Source organism: Tetrao urogallus (assembly GCF_951394365.1).
Source record: "Tetrao urogallus genome assembly, chromosome: 20".
NCBI lineage: Eukaryota > Metazoa > Chordata > Aves > Galliformes > Phasianidae > Tetrao > Tetrao urogallus.
In genome coordinates this window covers 4418431-4441140 of record NC_136833.1, presented here as the reverse complement: position 1 = coordinate 4441140, position 22710 = coordinate 4418431, and the positions used below count along the sequence as shown (strand labels likewise).

Below are 22710 nucleotides of genomic sequence, written 5' to 3'. Positions count from 1 at the left end.
GTGCCCAGACCTCAGGGGAGACCATGGCAGCAGCTCAGGGAGCTGGAAGCAGCTCAGCCGGGCCCCCTGGAGCCCCTGTCTCCATCCCAGGACACAGCAGCTCCACAGCAGTGGCGGTGTGGGAATGGCAGGACGAGTTTGGCCGGTGGCGGCCATACCGAGGAGATGTGTGCAGATTCATTGAGCAGGGTTTCCAGGCCTCTCAGCAGAAGGGACGGCGTTCAGGATCAGGGCTTGTCAGCAGCAGCATCTCTTTGGGACATGCGGATGCTAGCTTGGCCCCCTATGTCATCGACATCCCAAGCCTGACACAGTTCCGGCAGGATACAGGTAAGGGAGCTTCCTTCTCATGCCAGCATTTTTGTAAGCCTGCTTGTGTGCTTAAAGAGAAAGCCCTGCAAAGCTCTGCTGACACTGTTGTCACTTGCCGTGTGCTGCATCTTCTCTCCTGATGCTGTGTGCCACCCGGCATGTGAGCAAAGCAGTGTTGGCTGATGAATCTGCAGGGCTGTGCCAGGCACACAGGGCTGAGAAAAGCCTCATCGTGAGACCTCTGGAGCTCAGAGCTTGTGAGCTAGACTCCTCAGAGCTGGAAACTTTCTGCCTGCCCCCCGCCCAAGCCCTCACGCGTACAAGACCAGTCCACAAAAAGGCCTTTTTGCAATTGAAACCTTCCTGGCTGCATCCCTTGTTCTCTCTGCAACAGGTGTACCGGCTGCTCTATTTTGGCCTGCCATCCTGTGCAAGCTGCTCTGTGAAAGCCTCCTGCCTCTGGCAGAACAATGTAATGCAGCTGCACAAAAGTCTCCCACTGCTGCTGTTCCAGGCTTACTTGCTCCCTCCCAGGGAGGAAGGATGGGCTGCTCATAATTACAGGGCTGAAGTTTAATTTTCATTCTCATCTTGATTTTCTGAGGTCACTGGGGCTACTGGCTCAGAATGTGCTGATATGGTTCCTGCCCTCTTTTGCTCCAGATGTGCTGAGCAGCTGTAGCTCAGAAAACAGGGGTGGAGTGTATGCTCTTATCTTCAGAAAATCCAGGGAGATTCTACATTACACATCCCTAAATGAATGGAAAATTCTTCGTGCATCAGTTTTCCCCCTTGCCAACACCTTACCCCTTGCCACAGGACGCAGTCATGTTTAGCACGCTGCCTGAGCATCACACCAGGCTGCAAAGTTGGGCACTGTGCTGGGTTCCTGCCAGCTGAAGCAAGAAATGAGCACTGTCTTGAATCAGCTGCAACAAGACAATTCCTACAGGAAAGGGAAGTGCTTGGAGTGGTGAATGCTCATCACAGCTGCATCCGTGTTTTATTCTGACTTCATAGTGCTTACCAGTGACCTTGAGGTGAGTTTTCCCTAGAAGCGTCTTGAGCACTGGCAGGATTGGCTCAGCATGGCCTGGAAGCTCTGTTGAAGGCTGTGGCTTTAAGCAACACAGCACAGACCACCAGAGCTGGCACCAGCAGCTGTTCCTTGTTTTTTTCACACTGCACTTGTGCAGGAGCCATGCAGCTGGTGCTCCATCCAGCACCTGGGCTGCAGGTCCTCCCTCACCAGAATGCCATCCGTTGCCAGGACACATCCCAGCTGGGTGAGGTTGAGATCTCAGCCTGTGGAGGTTGATTACCTGTGGGAGGCTGAATGATGTGTCTCAGTGTAACTGGGGCATCTTTCTTCACGTGTGCAGGTGTCTTGTATCTCTTTAGTCTTTTGTGAAAGGCCTCAAAGCATCTAGTTATATTGTCCGTTGCAGGATGCTTTGGGTTTAGTCATCTCAGGGAAACAGCACAGTACATTTTTGAAATGATGCTGGATGACGTGATGTCCTCTTTTTGTGGATGAGGTTTGTGGTGGTCTTTTAACAACAAAAAGGCTCATTCTATTTTGTAGCTCTCCTGCAGAGTTTCCCACTGATTCGGAGGGATGCTGATCAGAGCAGCCAGGTCTGTGAGCCTCCCTGCGTGGGTAACTGTTCCTATGTTTGTGTGACTGTTGAGAATGCTCTCATATCCCCTTTTTGTGGCCCACTTCTAAGGAAGACTTTCTCTCTGCAGGGCTCTGCCTTAAACACGAACCTTTCTGAGGAAGCAGCCAGCTGACCTTTGTCATCTGCTGGAGAAAAGAATCTCTGCAGGAAACATCCCCATGAAAAATCTTTAAACAGAGCAAAAAATAGGCTGTTGTATTCTGCTCATTAGCTATTAGACAGACAAATAGCTCTTCAAAGGAAGCCAGGGAGAATAACAGGAAGCCAGTGTTAATGGGACTAGCATCTCTACCAACAGGGAGTGACAGCTGTGCAGGAGGATCTTGTGGGCAGGATTAGCTGCAGGCTTCAGCTGCTGCTTTGGGCAGATTAGCTGGAAGTGAATGTGAGGCAGCAGCAGGAGTTGTCCTCCTGCCACAGCTGTTTGCCCACTCGGGAGACAAATGCCAGCTTCCCTGCCAGCCTGGGGGAAGGGGACCTCTTCCATGAGGCACATGCCTCCTGTTACTGACTCTTAAAATCTCCTCTCACCACTGCAGTTTGGGGATCTTAAAATTGCACGTCACTTGCAAACACTTGAAGTCTTCCCTGTGCTGCTTTTAGCTTCTGACCTGCCACTGGAGCAGGGACTGCCTTGCTGATTTCTTACCTGTGTGTCTTGCTTAGCTTTCCAACACCTTCTTTAACCTGTGCTGGTCTCCTCTCTGCTGGGAGCAGGTTCCCAGCATCCATCTCTAAACGCAGGGCTTCTCTCACCATGTTGATCCCAATCTGATCTCATCCTTCTTCCCTCTGCTCAGATCTTCCCCAGTTGTTGAGAACATAGATTTGTGCACTCAGTCTTTCTAAAACCTGGCAGGAGTTGATTGCTGAACGGGAGCAGTCGTTGCTTGAGTATACTCTTGGCTGTGTTCTCTGCTTTCCCATGTCAGACACTGATTTCTGGCTGGGGAAGGTCAGCTTGGTTCTGCTGACACCTTCCACCCAGGCTTTTGCCAGAGCTAGGCCTTATCCCACAGGAGTCTGTTTTTTTTTTGGCTGAGCCATCCTACAGGGCAGGTATGGAATTTCACAGGGTCTCATGGTCTGGCCACCAAAGCACTCAGGCAGAAACCACCAATGCTGCTCACAAAGAAGCTTAGGAGTGCAGTTGGAGCAGAGATACGACTTCCACGCTGTTGGCAGAGCTGCAGCACAGGTTGCCCTCTGATGCAGGTGGTGTGGAGTCCCACAGAGCCACGAGAACATCCTGGGGCAGTTCTCAGCAGGGCTGAAGTGCAGATACTTGTTTGTTGATGTGCTCCTTCACCTCTTTCCTGGAGTTCAGGGTCAGAGCCCTCGCAACTGCTTTAAAGACTGTTTTGTTTTTTTCCCTCTTGGTGCTGTTCTCTGAACTCCTTTGTGTTAACAGCGCTTTATATTCCTGTTCCCCACCACCTGCCTGCATTCCCAGACTTGCCCCAGGGTATTCCCAGCTTCTCTTAATGCAGTGGGCTGCTGAGGTTTTTTCCCACTGCGAGGAGCAGTTCTGGCCCAGCTGCAGGAGCCTGTTTTTGCAGAGGTTTCAGCTTCTGTCCTGTTAGGTGGCTCACTTCCTTCTCAGGAGGTTTTTTGCTTTAAAGAAGCAACTGAGCAAGATCCCCTTGGAGAACCTGGCTTCTGGGGGGTTTGAGCTCCTGCAGTTGCTGTTGAGGAGCCTTGCAATGACAGCGTGTCTGCTTTCAGTGCTCTTTTATGTGGAGTTCTCTGCAGCTTCTAAATGACTTTGCGGTTCTCTATGCTCGTCTGGCAGCAGTCAGGAACTGAGAGAAGCTGGGTCTGTCCTTCCTTCTCTGAAGCCCTTGTCCTGCCCTCATGGGACTCCTCTCATGGGAGGAGGGTTGCCCAGGCCTTTGTGCAGCAGAGGGAAGTGGGCCTTCAGCCCCAGCAGCACTTTCTGTAGGTGCTGTGTCTCTATAGTTACTCTGTTGTTCAGGATGTGGGAAGTTTTTACCAGATCTGTGCATCAGCCTGGATTTTGTTTATTTAAGTCAGTGAGGCATCTGTGATTGCTGCTCCTTCGCACCTGGGTGTGTTGGTCTCCGCATCCTCTCTCCTTCCCACCCTTCTTCCCAGCAGCTTTTGAACTTGTTGCCAGCCCTCAATCAGATTTGGCTGGGGGACAGAGATCTCCAAGGTGTTCTGTTCCTCTGAGCTCTGTGAAAACCACCTTTATTGGGATGAGAAGGTCTGCTAGCGCTCTTCATTAAACACCGCAGATCTGTGTAGAAACGCATCACTGAAGTCCACTTCTCTGATCTCAAAGTGCTTTTTTTTCCCCCTCTTTCCTACCAGGGACGATGCGGGCAGTCCGCAGGCACCTCTTTCCCAGGGACTCAGCAGCCGAGCAGGGCATCATCTGGGAGTGGCAGAACGACGAACGTGGCTGGTTCCCCTACGAGATGAACGTCTGCGTGTTCCTGGAGCAAGCCCACGCCTCCAGGCACCAGCGGGTGGACCTCGGCCCCTTAGGCTACAACTATGAGGTCGACCTGGTGGCTCAAGTGCAGACCAACAAGACCACGAGGTTCTGCCGCAGCGTTCGGAGGCGGGTGGACAATCCATACCCCGTGACGGCCGCCCCGGCTCCCCTTCACACGGGGACGGGTTGCTCGTGCCAGCAGTGCTGGCTGAACGGTGGGACTGGCCCCATCACCACGCGGTTCCGGCACTCCGTGACAAACTTCCCCAATTCCTCTGCTGCACCTCAGGTTTCTGGTAGGACGACGTCAGGGAGTTCCTCTGGCGTCGGCTTTGTGCCCTATAACAAACCCGCTTTGTCTGGAGCGAGGTCGACGCCGCGACTCAATGCACAGAGCAGCTGGGCTTTGCCCCAGGCTGGAGGTGCTGTGGGCCCCAGCACAGGACTGTCTACTTCTAATGGAGTCAGGTACAGACCCCGACTCGCCTTTGAGTGCTGTGTGTGTGCCAGAGACCTGCTGTACTCAGGTCTCTGTTGTTTAGGAGCCTCTCTTTGCTAAGCTCTTCTCCCTAAAAGGAGGCAGACTTCTGGTGTCTGATGGATAAGGAGGTTTCCTTTCTGCTTTCCCTTGCTTTTTTCCCACTTGAAATTTCATCCCTGTCAGCCAGGAAAGCCACATTGAACCACTGGAGGAAGAGGTCAGGTTGAGATACTGCAAGCATGAGGAAATGTAAGGTGGCATTTTGAGGGAGATAACAGATGAACGCAAAGGAGACTTACAGGCATTCCTTTTTCGTTCAAAATATGCTTCAGTTCTCTTCAAGCCCTGCAGGTGCTGTAGGCTGAATGGAAGGCAGCCTCCTGTGGGCTCCCCATGCTGCCCTCTTCTCTTCTGTGCACAAGCTGCTTAGCCTAGCCACAGTCGGTTATCCCTGGGGCTGAAGCAGGCAGAGTCAATGTCTCCTTCACAAAGTGGAGCACTTTCCTCTGTCTTCTTGCTGGGTTGATATCTATGATACCCAAACCAAGCAAGATACTCATAGCTTTCACTGCACACAGTATGTTTTCTAAGCTGGTCTCCCGTGGCCTGTCTTCTTTCCAAGAGCTGATGATAATACACTGAGCATCTTCCAGCTGCTGTCACTTTGAACTGAGGGTTGTGTAAGGGCTGTTTGACTGCTCCTTCAGTCGTATAGAGCAGTGTGTATGCTCTGTGCTGTAATCATCTCAAGCATCACTGTGAGCATCTGAGCAATTAGAGGCAAACTTGCCAGAGTTGCTTTACCTGTCCATGCCAGCCCAGGTAAAGGCATAGATAAGAGATCAGAGGGGCGGAGAAAGTGTACTCTGCTCCATGCAATTAGCAGAGTTTTGAAGTTTGTGTCTTAAGCAGGACTTAAGCCTTTCACACTTGCTGAACCTCTCTCCTTGGAGGTGTTCATAGTCCTTTGACGTTAGCTTTCCAAGGGCTCTGTCCTTTCCCCTGACCAGACAGATGAATGCACATGGGGCAGTCTGTCTTCCACTGCAGTTCATTATGTGAAAGGACTTCTTTCAACACCAGCTGACAGCCCAGGATGGCTTTTCCCCTTCCTTCCCATGTGGTGAGTTGGAAATAGTGCAGGGTTGGGGTAATTGCTCTTGGCTGGGGTTATGTTCCCAGGCTCGTGAAGGCCATGTTCCAGCAGAAAATACCTCATTTCTGCCAATTAAGGGAAACCGGAGTAGCGTGGACTAACAATGCGTTTCATTTAATTCCTAAGCCCGCAGCATTCCTTAGTTATTGTATCCCGTGTTCCCTGTCTTTCCCCTCAGCTTAGCTCTGTGGGTTAGTTCCTCTGCATCACTAGTGAGGCTTTTGAGGTTGCAAGGATGAGGTGCTAATTATGCTGCGCTCCTTGTCCCAGGAAGGGCTTGCGTGTCTCTGGCTGTCTTAGCTGCACCATGCAATTCCTTCTTCAGCTGCTCCCTCCCTGCGGCCATCAGTGCAGCTTGCACAAACATCCACCAGCAAATGGAGCTGTGCTGCCTGTGACAGAGCAGTGTGTGCTGCAGGAAAGGGAGTGGTGGCACTGAGGGATTCTCTGGTGTCTAATAAAGGTTGTGCTGTGTGCACTGTACGGCCTTTTACCCTGAAGCACGCACCCCTGGCAGACATTTACAAAGCTTGCAGGGAGTCCAGCTCCTGCTTTGCTGGAGCTGAGCTGTAACTGACAGCTCAAAAGTTACTGGAGACTGAAAGGCAGTGCAGTTACGTACACCCAGTTACATGCACCCAATCTTGTAGGAAATGAAGCTAAAAATGTCAGCCCTGAAGAAATCCTCTCTCTTGTAGGGCTGAGAGAGATGTAATTAATCCTGAAGAACTGCCCAGTTCTCTGTGTGGCAGTGACAGCTATTCCCATGGACAGGCAGGGCTCACTCCAGTGCAGGTTGGTGGTAGCATGGGCACATTGCACCCTTTTAGTAGCAGTGGCAGGGGAATGTTAGGGAATGTTACCTGCTTGCTGCAGGGATGGAGGTCAGGGTAGAGCTCGGGCACTGCATGCTGCAGATTTAATTTCCCCATGCTCTCAAGAGGATCAGAGTTTCTGGAAAACAGAGAGGAGTGTTGGCTGGAGCAAGCCAAGGCATAAGTAGATGTTAATATTCTTGGCTCTGCTGTAGTGTATGAAATAAATGTGGGCAGGTTATTTTGCTTCTTCGTGCCTCAGTTTCTTCCCATGCTGTAAATATAGCAAATCCAGCCTCCTTGCAAACTACACTGAGAGCCGCAGATGGAGTGTGCTGTGGCAAGGGCTGTGTGGAGAACAGAAGGCAGCACTGCCTCCAGCAGTTTTCCATCCCTGGGTGAAGCCATGCTGGGAAGCATCCTGTGCTGCAGCCCCAGATCTTCCCATGCGCTCAGGAGGTGCAGAGCAGGGAGCATTCAGAGATTGCAGGCACTGACTTTCAGCTGCTGCAGGCACAGCCTGAGCTTTGGCTCAGAGACGCAGGCAACAGCTGGGAATCTCTGGGCAGCAGAGGTGTGGGAACAGACGCACCCACTCAGAGGCAAGGCACAATATGTATTACGCAGCCATAGCAATATCCTTCTTCATTACCCCCTTCCTCCTTCTCCAAAAAAAAACCACCTCAGGCCCAACGTAAGCGCAGAGTTGCGTTTGTGCACCTTTTTTAGCATGGCAACGCTTCCTCCTACGCACTGCGGCTTCGGATCTGCCCAGGCAGCGTTGTGGCAGAGGCGGCACAGTGTGAATTTCCCTTGGTTTCGTCAGCCTCGTGTCTGGGGTTTCTGCAGGTTTCTGCACGTGGCAGCCCTGCCCCCGTGTTCACATGGATAGGTTAGCACGTCCTACTGGAGACTGAGTCTGCGTGTTTGTAGTCCATGTGAAATAAAAACGTAGTTCCTGTGTCATCAGTTTAGTTGGCTTAAAGCATTCCTGCGGTCAGAGCTAACACAGTTTGCTTTTACTGTTCGTCTTGAGGGTTCTTCTCACTTCACAGAAGCTCTGCATCCAGGGTTTGACAGGACCTTGCAACATAGGAAAGAAAGGAAAGAATCCTTCTGCCATCTTCCCAAAGTGCTCGTCATCCCCCTCCCAGATCAGCTCTGGCTTTCCTTTCCTTGAATCCTCAGCTCTGCTGTGTTTTTCCTTTCCATGGGGAAGGGGAGATGGAAGCAGCCAGGTTGCTGCAGCACTTTGGGCACAAAGCTGCTTGTTGTCACAGACCAGTGCTGTCACTGACCGCAGTGTCACGGGCTGCTTTCTGCTGGGAGAAGATGGGGGAGCATTGGGAGAGAAAAATAAGTGAGAAGGAACTGTGATGAAGGAGCAAAATTGGGGAAGAAAGAAGTCATGAAGAGGGTCTAGGAGCCCTTTGAAGTTGAAAGGAGTCTTTCCACTGTGGTCAGAGAAGTTTGGACTGGGCTGCGGTGAGAACAATTGGTTGCATCACTTGAAAATGTTGCAACGTTAGGGGCAACGCAGGGGAAAACACAGGAAAGGAAGGGAACTTCTGGAGTGTGGAGGGCCTTTTAAAGGTCTGGAGACTGCCAACAGTACACTGAGACCCAGGGTTCCCTCAGGGCATCGGAGCATACAGGAACCTGCTGCAAACACAGCAGGCAGGGAAACAGCAAGGTAGGGATGTGTCACTGCTGGATCTTAGCAGGGCTGCAGAGAGGGACTGCTGCCTGTGATGCTGTGTTGAATACAGCAGCAGGTTTTGCATCCCAGCTGGAGAGAACTAGGTTCTCAGAGACAAAAGGTGGCTTCAGGAACTTGATAACGGCCCTCCTAAAGTAGTGGCCAGGTGCAACTGAGGCTGATTTGGGGAGGTGACTGCAGCTGCTGCCCGTGAGCTGTTGTGCCCGTGTGCCACCTAAGGCAAAACCCACAGGTGACTTTCTGTGCCAGCATGGTGGGCTTCAAGCTGGGGTCAAGCTTGCTCCTAGCAATCCCTTCAGCTTCTATGCTGCTGCTTTCCTTTCCATCTCCTGCTGAACAACTACCCACGTTTCCTAAACTGCTTAAGGTGCCATTGCCAGCACTGAGAAATGCTACCAAAGCAAGCTAGGAATCTAAAAGGGATGCTTGGTGTCCACTGTCTGTTAACCTCTAAACCAGGTGCCAAACTCTTCTTAGCCTCTTTCAGTATTTCTCCTCTTGTTCATATATTTCATAGTACCTTCAAGGACAGCAGCCATCAGAACCCTGCTTTATAAAGGGGTGGGCTCCCTAAGTATGGCTGCTGGGCCAGTGGGATTTGTGGGTGGGGGGGTCCCAGGTGAGCCTCACCTGAGTAATTAAAGCCTGTTAAATATCTAGGCTGTGTGCTGCTGTAGCTCAGTTAGCTCTCACTCACCTGTTGATTTGCAATTTTTCTCTTTCTTGTTCTCTATAGTGCTCTAAATCTTCCTGTCAAGATGTCCAAGCCCAGCAAGCTGAACCAAGCCTTAGCAGGTAACAATCTTGTTTTGCTTTATCTGCTTTGTTCTTAAGGTTATGTGAGCAACTGCTTTCTCTGGCACCTACTTTTCCTTTCAGCCCTTAAGGAAACTGATTTGTGTTTAGTAGTGAAAGCGTTCTAGTCCAAAAACCCAAACAGCAGAAAGAACAGACTTGAGAGAGAACAGGTTGGACCTTAGCAGTTGCTTTCTCTCAGTAGAGCTTGTTGTAAGGCTTTGTTCCCTTCTAGCTGAGGTAAGGGTTTGATGTTGGTTAGCATGGATCAGCACTTTGCTAATGTAAAAGCAGGATGCTAGCTGGTGTGCAGTCAGTCTTGGGGTGGGAGAGATGAGCTCTGCTTCTGAATTGTAGTTTAGAGGCAGGCTATGAGCTATCAGGACAAGTGGGTGTATTTAAAGTTTGGGTGCTAATTTTCCAGCTATGGGAACCTGGGCCAGGCTGTGTGCTGCTGGCAACTGCTTGTTTTTTTTTCTCCTTGTTCCTTCCTTTGAGGAGGAAGGCTGTAGTGCAGACTTCTGTATGAAATTATTTTCTGTGGTTTTATTACAAAAAGCTCAGGCCCTTTGCTTAAAAAGGGTTGTAATGCATTTCCATAAGGAAAGGAAGAAACAGAAGTTAAATCAGTTGCTGTCTCCTGTGGCAACACAATGCAGGCTGGCTAGTTATCGTTGAAACCTGTGAATCTGATCCTAAATATACCCAAGAAGTGCATCTGAGAAGGAGGAAAGTGCCAGTTTTCAAAGCTGCTTTTCAGAGTAGATTTGCCTGTGAAACATGAAATGGCGTTGCCTTGAAAATGGCAGCTCTATAGCTTTCAGCAAGTGCTTGAAATCTGAGTGCTAGAACTTGATGGTGGTGTTCTGCCTTGGTTGGCTGCAGCTGTGAGGACTGCAGTGTGACAGTGCGTGCTGGGAGTGCAGGTTTTGCCCTAGTGATCCCCTAGCACTGATGTTTCTGGTCATCCACTTTTAATGCTATGGCAAGGATTGTGCCTTGTAGATCTTCAGAGCCAAAGGGCACCGCATAAAGTTAAATGCAGGGCTGCTGAAGCATGTAGCCCCTCCAGCTCCCTGTTTTGGAAATGAGGTGTAGAGCAGAGCTCCCACTCTGTCTGGGAGGATGACCTGTGAGCGGGGCTCACTGTGAGAGCTTTGAGTTTCATCCCCTGGCTATTAGCACTGACTGTAATTAGTTACTTAATCACATAAGGGTAAATGCAGCAAAGGGCTGACAAGCCCTACTGAATCCAGGCTGTTAATAGTGTTAACTGTGACCTTGTTCTACATATGCAAGTTGTTCCCTGTTAATATGAAAGGTCTCCAGATCCCTGGGAGGCAGTGAGTAGGAGGTCTGAGTGGCTGCAGGGTGGTGTAGGCTGGGCTGAGTGGTCACTGCAGAAGCAGCCAAGGGCAAGCATCTCCTTTGGGTCCTCTGTCTCTGTAGCCCATGGCTGTGATCAGACCTGGGATGCTCCGAGGGGGCAGGGAGGGGAGAAATCTGAAGTTCTGAATCAGCAGCTCATGGGGGATCCTGCTGCTGTTAGTGAGAAGGTGGGCTTTGGTGGTGTGATGAATGCCTGGGATCTTAGTGAGGAATTCATAACACTGCAGCTCCACAGCTCCAGGCTCCAGAAATCGTGAAGCTGACTTTGAGACCCTGTTCTGTTTTTTCTTACTTTCTGCTACTTTAATATTTTAAGGTATGGAAAATCTGTCATTTAATCTATCTTTCCACTCTTGGTATTTGGTTAGTACAGAGAAATGCCTAAATATCAGTCTCAGCAAACTGTTAAAGCACAGTGTTTGAGCTGTGACTGGTTGGGTGTGCTGGGTTGGGAGTGAGTAAGCAGCTGGTTGGTGCTCTGTGCATTACGTAAGGGTGTTTTCCCCATGCTAATATTCTGCACAAGATATTACAAAAGTGCCTTATTTACATGGGAGGCTGAGAAGAGCTGGTGGATGTTGTCAGAGCTGCAGCAAAAATAACTTTACCCCTTGGAGTTGTAACATAGTGCTTGTGGCCACGTAGATGCTTTGAGCAAGAGAAAAGAGGGAAGGGTGCGTGTGCTTCTTGCACATATACAGACACACTTGGCATGTACACATTTCCACAAAGGCTGGGATCACTTGCTGGTTGCTCTGGGAGGATTGTTGGATGCTGAGACTTCCAGCCTTGTATCAGCACTCCAAAGGAGGAATTGTTCTGGTGTTTGAGATAAGCCAAAAGAACAACACAGCACAGGAGCAAACCCATTCTGAATGCTCTCTTGGTTTGCATCTGTAGGAAGAGAGGATTCATCGTGCGTCTCTGTGAGGGCAGCAGAAGGTAGAAATGGAAAACAATCTTTTCTTGCCAATTCAAGGTTGTCTATGGGGAGAGCACTGAACTGGGGGCAGCTCTCCTTGTCCCATGCTTAGCCTGTGCTCTGTGCATGTGAACCTGCTGTTGCCTTTGCAACTGGTGAAATGAGAGTTCCTGGAATAAGTACTTAGTTGCTTTGCAGTGATTCACAGTGCTGGTAGACAACTTTGGGTAAGTTGTTCAAGGTGCTGGAAGGGCCATGTTAGTGGGTAACTGAGCTTAGGTGGGATTCTGTGTCTTGTTCTTCACTTGCTTTCTGACATGGAGTCTGCAGTCAGTTTCCCAGCCTCTGCTTTCATCTTGTTCTCTTTTTTCTTTTGCAGCAGATTTTGCATGTTAGTTAGCAAACTGGCATTGATCTCCTCAACGGAGCATTAATTTTGCATTTGCATATCAGTCAGATGTGTGTGGGTGGTGACAATCCCTGCTGGTCTTTGGACTTCTCACCAAATGTCAGCCTCTGCAATCAGTGTAATCACAGTGCTGAGAAATGAGCATTTGAGACAGCCTAACCACTTCCCTCCTTTGCATTAGGCTGGGAAATGGCATTTCATGGCTCCGGTGGGGTCAGGCAGTTTGAGATTCACAGCCTCAGAGACCCAATACCTGCCTGGTGCGAGCAGGTGGCAGCTCTGCAGCTGCTGGGCTTCAGCTACTCAGCTTTGCTCACTGCCTCCAAAAGCAAGTAGCTTTTGTTAGGGGAATGCTTGAGCTGTTTTCAAAGCATCCCAGAGGCTGCAGGACTGCTGGTGTAGCGTGGGGCTGGGAGCATGCAGCAGTCTGTGACTTGCAGGAAGCCGTGGCATCTGTGGATGTGATGTTCAGTCAGTGTCTATGCTGCTCCCTTGATGCTCATGCTGAGAACAGCCCGATGCTGGTGGTGGGGTGAGGTCACTGACTCGGTGCCGCTGTGCTGTAAAGATCCTCTCTGTCCCTGCAGCTCCTGGGTGTGGGAGGGGGGTTATGTAAAGCTGGCTCAGCAAAGGCAGCGCCTAACAGGGTTTCTGGCTTGGGATTACCTGTGTGCTGGGGGATATATAGTGCATGGGGCAGCCTGGCCCTTCCTTGGGCAGTCCTGTGCAAATGACTGTGTCTCGTATCCCGTCTTGTGAAATGCTTTCTGTCTGAAAGTCTTTGGTCCTTATGTGCTGTTTAGTAAAAGCATCTAACTCTTGCATCGTGGAAGACTTAACAGCGTGTGGAATGTGTATTGCACTTGGACCTTATGTGAAGCTGGTACAGAACATGGCTGGGGCTGCATGGGGACTGGTTCTGCTTGTGGGGCATTTACATGGGCTTTGTGCAGGGGATTTCTATTGTGCTGCAGGCAGGAAGTAGCCTTACTGCTTGTGCTTGTTTCCATTGTAACTCCATCTTCAGTGCTGTGTGGGCTGGTACCTTATTTTGTCCTGAGTGATGCATTTGCTTTTCTGTTCCCAACTCAGTTGAATATGGGCTTGAAAAACAAAAGCCTTGGTAACTTCAGCTTTGGCCATGAGCTATGCACAGACCTGGGGATGCTGGCAAGCATTTCCTTCGCATTAGGATGTGGTTCAGCACAGACAACTTCTGGGGAAGTGCTGGCTTTGGGTTGTCTGCTGTGTCTGCAGCCATGAATGGCTTTTGACTGTGGCAGGGGGAATTCTCTTCTTGAGAACGCCATGCAGGTGTATGGAATGTGAGTTTTAAAGCAGTGTGTCACCTTAGGGATGTTCTGCCTTCAACAGGCTTGAATTTCCCAGGCAAACGTCATACTCCATCAGTAGGGTCAGTCCTGTGGCTCTGTGCGTGCTGCTCTTATCTTCAGGGGATGGCTCTCCTTGTGAACGAGTCACTGCCTTAATAATCTGTGTGCGGTGAACGCAGCAGTCCTGGTGCTGGCTGGGGCAGGGAGGGTGAGCAGTCTCAGGCTCAAAGTGTTTGAACAGGGCAGCTCTGTCTGTGCTCAGCCCAAGCTGCTCAGGCAACACCAGGCCCCCCAGGGTCAGCGTTGCCTTCAGGGCTTTGCATTAAGCAGACTCAATGCCTGAGAGCCCTAAAGCCAAAGCAGAGAGGAAGGTCCTGTTCAACCCCAGCCTGGAGAATGCCCCCATCTCCCTACTTTTGTTTGCTGCCCAGGTTCTTCCTTCTGAAGGCCTCTGGATCCTGTCTTTGTGCTGACTCCGATCCTGCTGCCTGCCAGGTGTTTTATGTTCAATGAATCAAGGGCCTGGGTTTGGTTTTGTTCTATTTTTTTTTTTTAATTTTCTTTGAAAGTGTGAAGGTTTTTTTTTTTTTTAATGAATGTGTCTCCCCGTTGTTTCCCTCCTGCATGTGGATCTCGTACCTGCTGTAGGCATGACGGCTATTCTGATGTCAGCCGCTGGACTCCCCGTGCACCTCACCTGTGTGCCGCAAGCTGCCAGCACCCATAAAGCCACTAAAAAACACAGCTCAGTTAAGGAGGGGAGGAAAGTGTCCAAGAAAGGTAGTTCCTGCTCAAACTGATATCTGCTTCCATCTCCTCCTCTTTATCTCTCTGCACTTGTTCTACCTCCCTCTTTTCCTCTTGTCTCTCCCCTGAACCCTGTTGGCTCTCTTGGTTTGGCTCGTGATGCTCATCCTGCCAAGGATGAAGCGGTGCGTGCGGGCTCTGACAGGCTGTACAACAAGGTGAGAAGGCAAACCCTGCCCTATGGAAGCACTGCTTCTTTCCATCAGTCATGAGATCTGGAGCAGTGCAGTTGCTCTCTGTGCATGACTGATCTCTGCAGGTTCCCTGAACCCTTGGGGTCTGGCACTTCTCCAGGTGCTGTCTCAGGGAAGGTCTCCTTGTGAGCTGTGCCCATGGCTGAGTCATAAGGTGAGGAGGATCCTGCAGCCAAGCAGGTTTCTGAGTCACGTAGGGCATTCAGGGCCAAACTGGGATGGGTTTTTCTCCACTCCTGTCTGAGATGGAAGGTAGTAGAACCCTCTCTGGTGGCTGTGTGGTGGCAAGTAGGGCTGGGTCGCTCCCTGCTGAGATGAGCCCCCAGGGCTTGGCTCCTGCCCTGCAGTGCTGCTGGCATCCTGCACCCTCTGTCTTGAAGGCTGTAGGTATCTGCTGTGGAGTGTGGTTCCCATGGTGTGTGATTTCCATGGAACTGCGGGAGTGAGTGTCATAAAACTTCCTAATTTGAAAGGGACCCATGAGGATCATCATGTCCTGGGGTGGGCAGCCAGTTTCTCACTGCAGATAAGCAGAGGGAGCTGCAGGCTCCACAGCTCTGCCTGACATGGGTGCCCAGCATGGACGTGTCTGCATTCAGGAGCAGGAAGAACCTCGTGGCAGTGGTAGGGAGGCACCTGGCTGTGTTGGAGCTTGCTGGTGTTTGGTTCTGAGAGCCAGCACATGCAGTGAGGGAGCTCAGCAGGAGATGCAGGCAAACCCCCTCTGAAGGGGGACACTAAACAGACATTTAATGTGGAAGGAGATGCCTTGCAGAACTGTGTTATGTACAGAACTGCGGGAAGGAGGTGGAAATGGTGGCGATGAGAGATGCTACATGTGGAGTAGGATGTGTGAGAGGGGGAGGAGAAAGCAGGGGGAAAAGCGGGGAAGAGCAGGAGATGTGAACATGAGAGCTGGAGGAGAACTGAGCAGAGGCAGAGCTGGAGGGGACTGGTGCAGCATTCCTGAGCCCTTGCCCTGTGCTGCACCCCAGGTGCTGTGCAGCAGTGAACTGATGATGGTTAGTGCTGCAGAGCTGTTGTACGCTGCAGTGATGTGTGGCAACAGTGCTGGTCTTTCCACGTTCCCTCTCAGAGGGGTGGCTGCAGTGCTGTGAGATGTCCCACCGCTGCCCTGCCACTCCAGCAGCGCGCCTTTCTCCATCAGTGTAGATGCAGCACACGCATGTTGCTTGCTGGGGCTGTTTCTTCCCACCCTGACTGACAGTTGGGCAGGGGCTGCTGAGTGCTGCCTTCAGGCAGCCAGGCTTCTGCTTGCCTTGGGTCTCGCACTGTGTGTATGGCACAGGGTAGCTGTGGGAGCTGTGCCCAGTGCTGCTCTGGAGAACTGTGACTGCCAGCTGCGTGCTGTGGCTCAGCAATGCCACCTGGTGGGACCAGGGAACCTCCAGCCTGAGGGGCAGAGAGGGGATGTGAGCAGAAGGAGCTGTGTCTGTGACATGAGCACAGTACGGCTCCTTCCGTCTGGCATAGCAGGATTCAGTCCAACCATTTTGCTCAGGATGTGCTGCAGAGGAGATGCTTTGCCAGCTCTGCTGCTTCCAGTGCTCATCCAGGGGAAGGGGGTGCCCCTCTCTGTTCCAAAACAAGATGTAGTAAGCTAGCAAGAGGAAGTCCTTTGCTGGGGGCAGGGAGGCTGTACCTGCAGAGTGCCGAGCGCATGGCTGCTGCACGAGGAGGGTCTTGGTGCCCCCAGGAGCAAGCTGTACCTGTGCAGCACTCCTGATGGCCAAGGAGTGCTGTCCTGTAGTGACAGTAATGAGCTTGACTTTGTCAGACTGTTTTGGTTCTCTTTCTTATAAACCCTGAAGCTATAATAGGCAGACACAGGTCCATTTTGTGCCCTGAATTTCTGCGTCTCCACAACTCTTCAGATTTTTCTGTCCCTAAGAGCTCCAGCAGGAGCTGTGCATCCAGGTGCAGGCACATCAGTGTGAGTGCCAGCAACTGGGACGAAAACAGATGGTGGTGGGTGCAGTGTGCTCCTACTGAGTCCTTCTTGCTGCCTCCTGCAAGCTCCAGTCCTTCTTCTTGGGTGCAGCAGAAACATGGCAGCATTTACTCTGCTGGCACACCCTGCCCTTTGCTGTGGCACTGTCCCAAATCTCCAAGTTAGCTCTGCTACAAGAGAGTGCCCTAAAGGGCTCTGTGCTTTGGCCTCACAGCCCTGCTGGGGTGCTTTGAAAAATGCCTTAACATTGAACCTGTACCTGCACACTGATCTGGGTAAGGTGGTGTTGACAGAACTGCATCCAACTTTCTAGGAAGCTGGGTTATGCTCAACAAAGGCACTAATTAGTCAGGACTTGTTAATGGTGTTGCTATTTGGCAGTGATGTCTCTGGCACAGGCCAACACTGTGCTGCATGTATGGGGGAAGCCCACTGCTGGTGGGCTCTCAGTGTGCTGCCAGCTGCCTGCAGCTCCCAGCCATGGGTGTTGGGTGACTGTGCAAGGCATTTGCTGGAAACAGCCTGTCTGAACCTGTGTGCTGCTCACTGCATGGCTCTCCTGGGGACAGGAGGGAGGTGTCACTGCTGCAAGCAGTTGCTGAGTGAGGATTCAAAACACATCTGTGAAATGTTGCCTTTGGAAAGCCCTGCTTCAGCAGGTGGCTTATTATCTATGGGGAGGAAGGGGAAGCATTAAGGAAAGTCATTATTCCTTTTGGTAAATGAAAGGATGGTAAACATTCCTTCACATCCTGGATAGATCAGTAGCACAGCATTAGACCAGCTGGTGGTAAAATTTCAATGAGCATTGAAAATGCAATAGCAGAATTGACCAGTCCTCTATTAATCTTGAAAACCATGGAGCCTAAGCAGGCTTTGATCCCAGGGGATGGCTAGAACAAAAGCTTGGAAGCAAATGCTTCCACAGAGCAAATGGTGCAGTACGTGAGTGATTCCGGTGCGGAAATGTGGCTCGTGCCACAGCTACTGGTTGGGCAGGCTGCTGCTCTGCTCTGGGGCATGGCAAGGTGAATAGCTCTAAAGCTGCTAAATCTGTCATGCAGGTGAGCTGAGGTGTGTGGCCAGGTGCTGGGCAGGCACTGCTGCTGGTTGGACACATGCTCTGCTTGTTTCCCCTGGTGTCTGTACCACCTTGTCCATGCATCTTCTTGGCGTTGCTCTCTCCAGCCTGTAGCTAGAGGAAATCAGAAGGTAGGTCACCTTGAAGAGACACCTGAAAACCAGCTAAGATAGAGGAGGACTTGTGATCAGTCTTGTGGGCAGCGTGGGACCCTCAGGAATGCAAACGCAGTCAGTGCGATCAGTACTTCAGGAAGAGGATGGACGGTGGGTGGCAGCCTGCTCTGTGTGCGTGTCCTCTCCAAAACTTGCAGAGCAGAAGCTGAAGCCTCCTGCTGTTCTGCGACCGTCTCTTGCAGTTACCAACCAGAGCCCGCATCCAGCTGCCACATGTGAGCAGTGCCACGCTGTGTTTGCCAGCTGGAGCCTGGGGCAGGGACATCACAGAGCACCCTGCTGGGGCAGCTTTGGCCACAGGAGGTGGTGGGCTGAGCTGAGGATGAGCAGAGGCAGTTCAGGCAGACGGCATCCCTGTGCCACTATTTCTGGCTGGCACTTTGTCTTGATCCACTGCATGTGAGCAGGGTCCCAGCAGAGTGGACAACACAGCAGTGCTCCCCATGAGGTCAGGATGAAGCCTTGAGGCAGCTTCTGGCTTTGCTGAGCTCTTATCCTGAGTGCTGGAAAGTGGAGGCTCGCTCAGGCTCCTGTTTGTTTCCTGCTCTTCTTGTGGCAGCCATTGGAAATGCTTTTCCAAGGAATTTTGGCATGCTCCTGAAGTGGAAAACTGCTGTTTCCAAGTTCCTGTGTTTGACTTAATGCTCAATGTGTCATGTTAGCACCTTCCTGGCTGAGGGGCTCCAGGGCAGTAAACTCTCAGCCCCACTCTGCCTGAGCCATCACGCATCTCCTGCCTGGCTCAGAGGAGCATCCTCTCACACCACAGACTTGTGCTTTTTGTGCTCAGTTGTACCTTCCTGCTGCTCATGCTGCCAGATGCCAAGTGTTTCAGAATGGCCAGGAATCCCCATCTTAAAATAACTTGTCTTAATGACTGTGCCTTCATCTCGGAGAGCCTAGCACCCAGTTCATCCATCTTCCCTAGTGAAATGACTTTCCACCCACGTTAGCTCATTGCCTCATCTCTTGCATTGCTCTGGATCTAGCTCTGCAGTGAAGAGGTGCGTTCTTCCTGTCCACATTTTGCCCATCTCTGCCAGTGGCATTCAGAGGAATCAGTCTCCTGCCTGATCCAGGTCTGTGCCAACTCACAGATCTCTGCCAGTTTCATGCTGGCTCTGGCAGGTGAGCAGTCCTTCCTGTCTGCTTTACGTGTTTGGCTCTACCATGAGAAGTGGTTATCTGGAAAACAGAACCCACTGTTCATTGAGGGAGTGTTGGAGTACAGCTTTCTTGCAAGCCCCAGGGTAACAGCACTGGTGCTTGTGGCTGTCCAACCCCTGTCAGAATTTGTCTGCCCCAGGACAGAGGAGAGCAGCCCTCACTGGTGCATCTCATGCTTCATCTCCCCAGAAGCAGGCTTGGAGCAGAGCAGGAAGAGTGAGGAGCCCCCTGTGCCAAGTGACAGGTCTCACTTTGCTTCCTGCCGGCTGCAGGCCTAACATCACTTGTACAAATGTTTCCTCTTGCAGGCTGGTGGAGGAGCCTGGCTGCCTCTGCGATGGGCCTGATGATGGGTAAGGAGCTCCAGCTGGGTGCAGTGCTCACTGGCTGGATCCAGGCCTGGCCAGGCAGTGCAGTTCCCAGCAAGGGTTTGACTGGGAGCTGAGTGACGGCTGATGCTGTTGGCCCAAACCAGACCAGGGTCTTGTGTGATGTCTGGTGCTTAATCCTGTAACCCTTCAGAGGGGATGGGGGCATGTGCTTGCCGTGCTTTGGTAAGCAAACTCCTCCCTTGGCAGAAGAGAGTTATGCTCAGGGAAATGTCAATGTCTTGTACTGCAAATAGGGCACCTGTTATAAAACTCTTCTGTGTATCTTTTGACTTGTGTTGTGTTCTACTAGATTTGAGTGTGTAAAAGCTCAAGAGAAAAGACACTGTTGTGTGTTAAGGATGCAAGGCTAATTCTGCTGTACTCAAGATAAGGTCTGCTGCTCAGTATATGGCTGGGTTTGTCCTGAAGTGGCCAGCTGCAGGGTTTGGCAGTGTCTTATTCCTGGTATGGGAAGGTTCCTTGTCAGCTGAGTGGTGTGGGAATGCCTTTTCTCCTCTAATAGCCTGTGACAGAATTCTTTCCCACTGAGTCTGCTGTGTCCTTGAGTTGAGTTGGAGTTCAGCTGGGGCTGTCCGACATTACTTGGGATACAGAAGGGCACCCAGAGCACAGCAGCTGCAGGTGGTTCCCCAGAGTGTGCTGCACAGGGTGCAAGCATCCACTGCTATGTGGCATTTCCCATCCTCTTAATGGGAAACCTGTGAGCACACAGAGGTTTGTGCTTGTGGATTCTCCCATCTGCAGCACTCAGTCCCAGCTCCAGCTGTTGCTGGCAGGGGGAACTTTTGGAGGGCTTCTGTGGATTGGCTGGAGCAGCCTTTTCTGTCCTTTCTAACCCATACCTTTCTCATTGGCATGCTGGCCAGTTACTGTCACCTTGCAGTGCCTGTATACCTCATGGTATGTCTGATGTCTTTCTCCTCTCTCCTTGTGCAGCAGCACCAACCGACCCAGAAGCAGTGGTGAAGAAATACCTGGTGGAGGTGAAGGGCACTCCTGCAGATGAGGTGAGGAGTTGTGGTGGTGTACACGAGCTGTCTAGCTGCTCCATAAGGTGCTGCACGGTGGCCTTCTCCTTGCTGTCTTGTTCTCCAGGACTGTATCATCTGCATGGAGAAGCTGGCCTCTCCTTCAGGTTACAGCGACGCTTGTGAATGCAGAACAATCAAGGCAGAGATGGTCGGTCGCTTGACGAACTGCCAGCACTCCTTCCACGTGCTCTGTGTGCTGGCCATGTACTCCAATGGAAACAAGGTACTGAGCCAGTCCATCCCCACCAGGTCCCGTGTGCCTTGTGTCTGGGCGATGCACTGCAGAGCTCTGACACCTGCTTCTCTCCCCACAGGATGGCAGCTTGCAGTGCCCCTCCTGTAAGACCATCTATGGAGAGAAAACTGGCACTCAGCCCAAAGGCAAAATGGAGGTCTCCACTTTCCCTCAATCCCTCCCTGGCCACAGGGACTGTGGGACAATCCAGATTGTGTACCACATCAGCAGAGGCATTCAGGTGAGCATAGCTTGCCCCTGGCAGCAGCTGCAGCCTGCTGGCTGAAGCTGTGAGGGCCCCTCCCTCCCACAGAAGCACAGGGCACCAACGTGCTGCCTGCAAGCAGCCCATTGCTGAGCAGCTGCCACAGATGCCATTCTTCTGAGGGTTTCCTCTGGCCATGTGGAAAAGCTGTGGTATGGGATTTTCTGCCACCAGAATTCACATAATCTGAAGAGCTGGCTTTACCTGTATCCCAGCTGAGGCGCCTCCTGGAGGACCCATGATGTAGCACGTCCCATAGGAACCTGTCAGATACCTCCTACAATTAGCAGTGCTCTGCTGCTTTCACGTGGAGAGCTGCTTTGATATAGGACTGCCAAATCCTCGTGCTTACCCCAGTTTTGCTGCTCTCTGAGGATGAAAGTGCCAAATACGTCTTCTCTGTTGCAGGGCCCTGAGCACCCCAACCCAGGGATGCCTTACACAGCAAGGGGATTTCCTCGCTATTGCTACCTACCAGACAATGAGAAAGGCAGAAAGGTAAGGTGTTGTGTGATGGGTTTTCCTACTGGGGCACCAGATAAGTGGCAGGGGGATACACCAGTGGTTGGAAGGGATCTTGTTTCCTTGGTTTCCTGCTACAGCAGGGATTTAGGCTGTTAAGCTTCTGGCAAACAGCTTTCGTGGCTTTAGCTGCTGAAGGACAGTTCTGACTTTCTTCCTTCCTATCATTCCCCACCCAGGTCCTGGAGCTCCTGAAAGTGGCCTGGAACAGGCGCTTGATTTTCACAGTGGGCACCTCCAGCACCACTGGTGAGAGCAACACGGTGGTATGGAATGAGATCCACCACAAAACAGAGATGGACACAAACCTGAGTGGCCACGGCTACCCTGACCCCAACTACCTGGACAATGTGCTGGCAGAGCTGGCTGCCCAGGGCGTCACCGAGGACTGCCTCAGAAAATGAGTGGTGTTGAGGGGCTCAGCTGGGCTGTGCACATCTCTGTGGCCCCCTGCCCAGGGGCCCACCCAGTGCACTTAATGGTGTTGCCTTAAGTTTCTGTGTCTAACCATCTGTCACCCTAAGCAATAATTCTGTCATGTGGGAGTGCTGTGTACTCTGTACAGTCTTTTTTTTTTTTTTTTTTTTTTTTTTTTTTTTCCTGGAGGGAAGCTATTTTTGTAGAAAACGTGACTGTATGTCCAGGTAGGGTTGGTGTCTGCAGCTGGGAGAGTGGTGGTGAGGTGACAGGGCCCCTTGTGAAGGCAGGACCCCAGTCCCGGTGCTGTCTGGGGGGACAGGAGCATCTCTTCCGTAAGAGCACTTTGGAAAGAGGAGGGCCTCCCTCCTTGTCATTGCAGCTCCTTCTGAGCAAAGCCTCCTGCCCCTGTAGCAGATACCTGTATCTCTTGGTTGTAATAAACACTTCATTTCCATGGAGAGCTGCTGCTTTGCCTTCATCCTGCGTGGTGGCTCAGGATTCCCCCTCTGAGGGACCAGTCTGCTCTGTGGAGCTGGTGTCACTTGATCCAGCCAGGAGAAGGGAGGGGAAGCTCAGCTCTGCTGGAGGACCCCGGCTCTCTGCAGGGGCAGGATGCCATGTGCTGAGCCCGGGAGCTTGGCTTGCTGTTTCACCCCTGTCTCCCCCCCTCCTGGAAGCAGCAGCAGCAGTTGTGGAGCTGTGCTTGTCCCTGTGGACAGCTGCTGGGGTTTTGTGCCTGATGCAGCTCTGTGCCGTTGGCATGGGGTGGTGCTGCAGGGAGTGCTGGTGCCACCAGGTGGTGACAGGCCCTCTGCTTCCCTCATCCCTCTTGCTGCTGTGATGCTCCTCTCTATGCAGCCTCCCTCTGTCATGCCCATAGGAAAATGAAAGGATTTTTGGAGACATTAAGGGCTGGGGGCTTGTACCCAGTGTCCTTTTTGTCCTTGCACCCTTTGCTTAACCCTCTGAGCA

The 22710-nt window shown here is 51.7% G+C and overlaps 1 protein-coding gene across 1 annotated transcript; it reads left to right on the top strand.

Annotated features, from left to right (window-relative positions):
• Nucleotides 1-23: 23 nt before the first annotated feature.
• DTX2 (deltex E3 ubiquitin ligase 2) lies at nt 24-21722 on the top strand (the record flags this gene model as incomplete). The annotated part of the gene is made up of 10 exons (XM_079545051.1): nt 24-330; nt 4329-4923; nt 9364-9422; nt 14125-14256; nt 19182-19226; nt 20202-20272; nt 20361-20519; nt 20611-20772; nt 21205-21294; nt 21498-21722. The coding sequence occupies 10 exons, from the start codon at nt 24-26 to the stop codon at nt 21720-21722; spliced, it is 1845 nt and encodes a 614-aa protein (XP_079401177.1).
• Between the last annotated feature and the right edge of the window lie 988 nt (nt 21723-22710).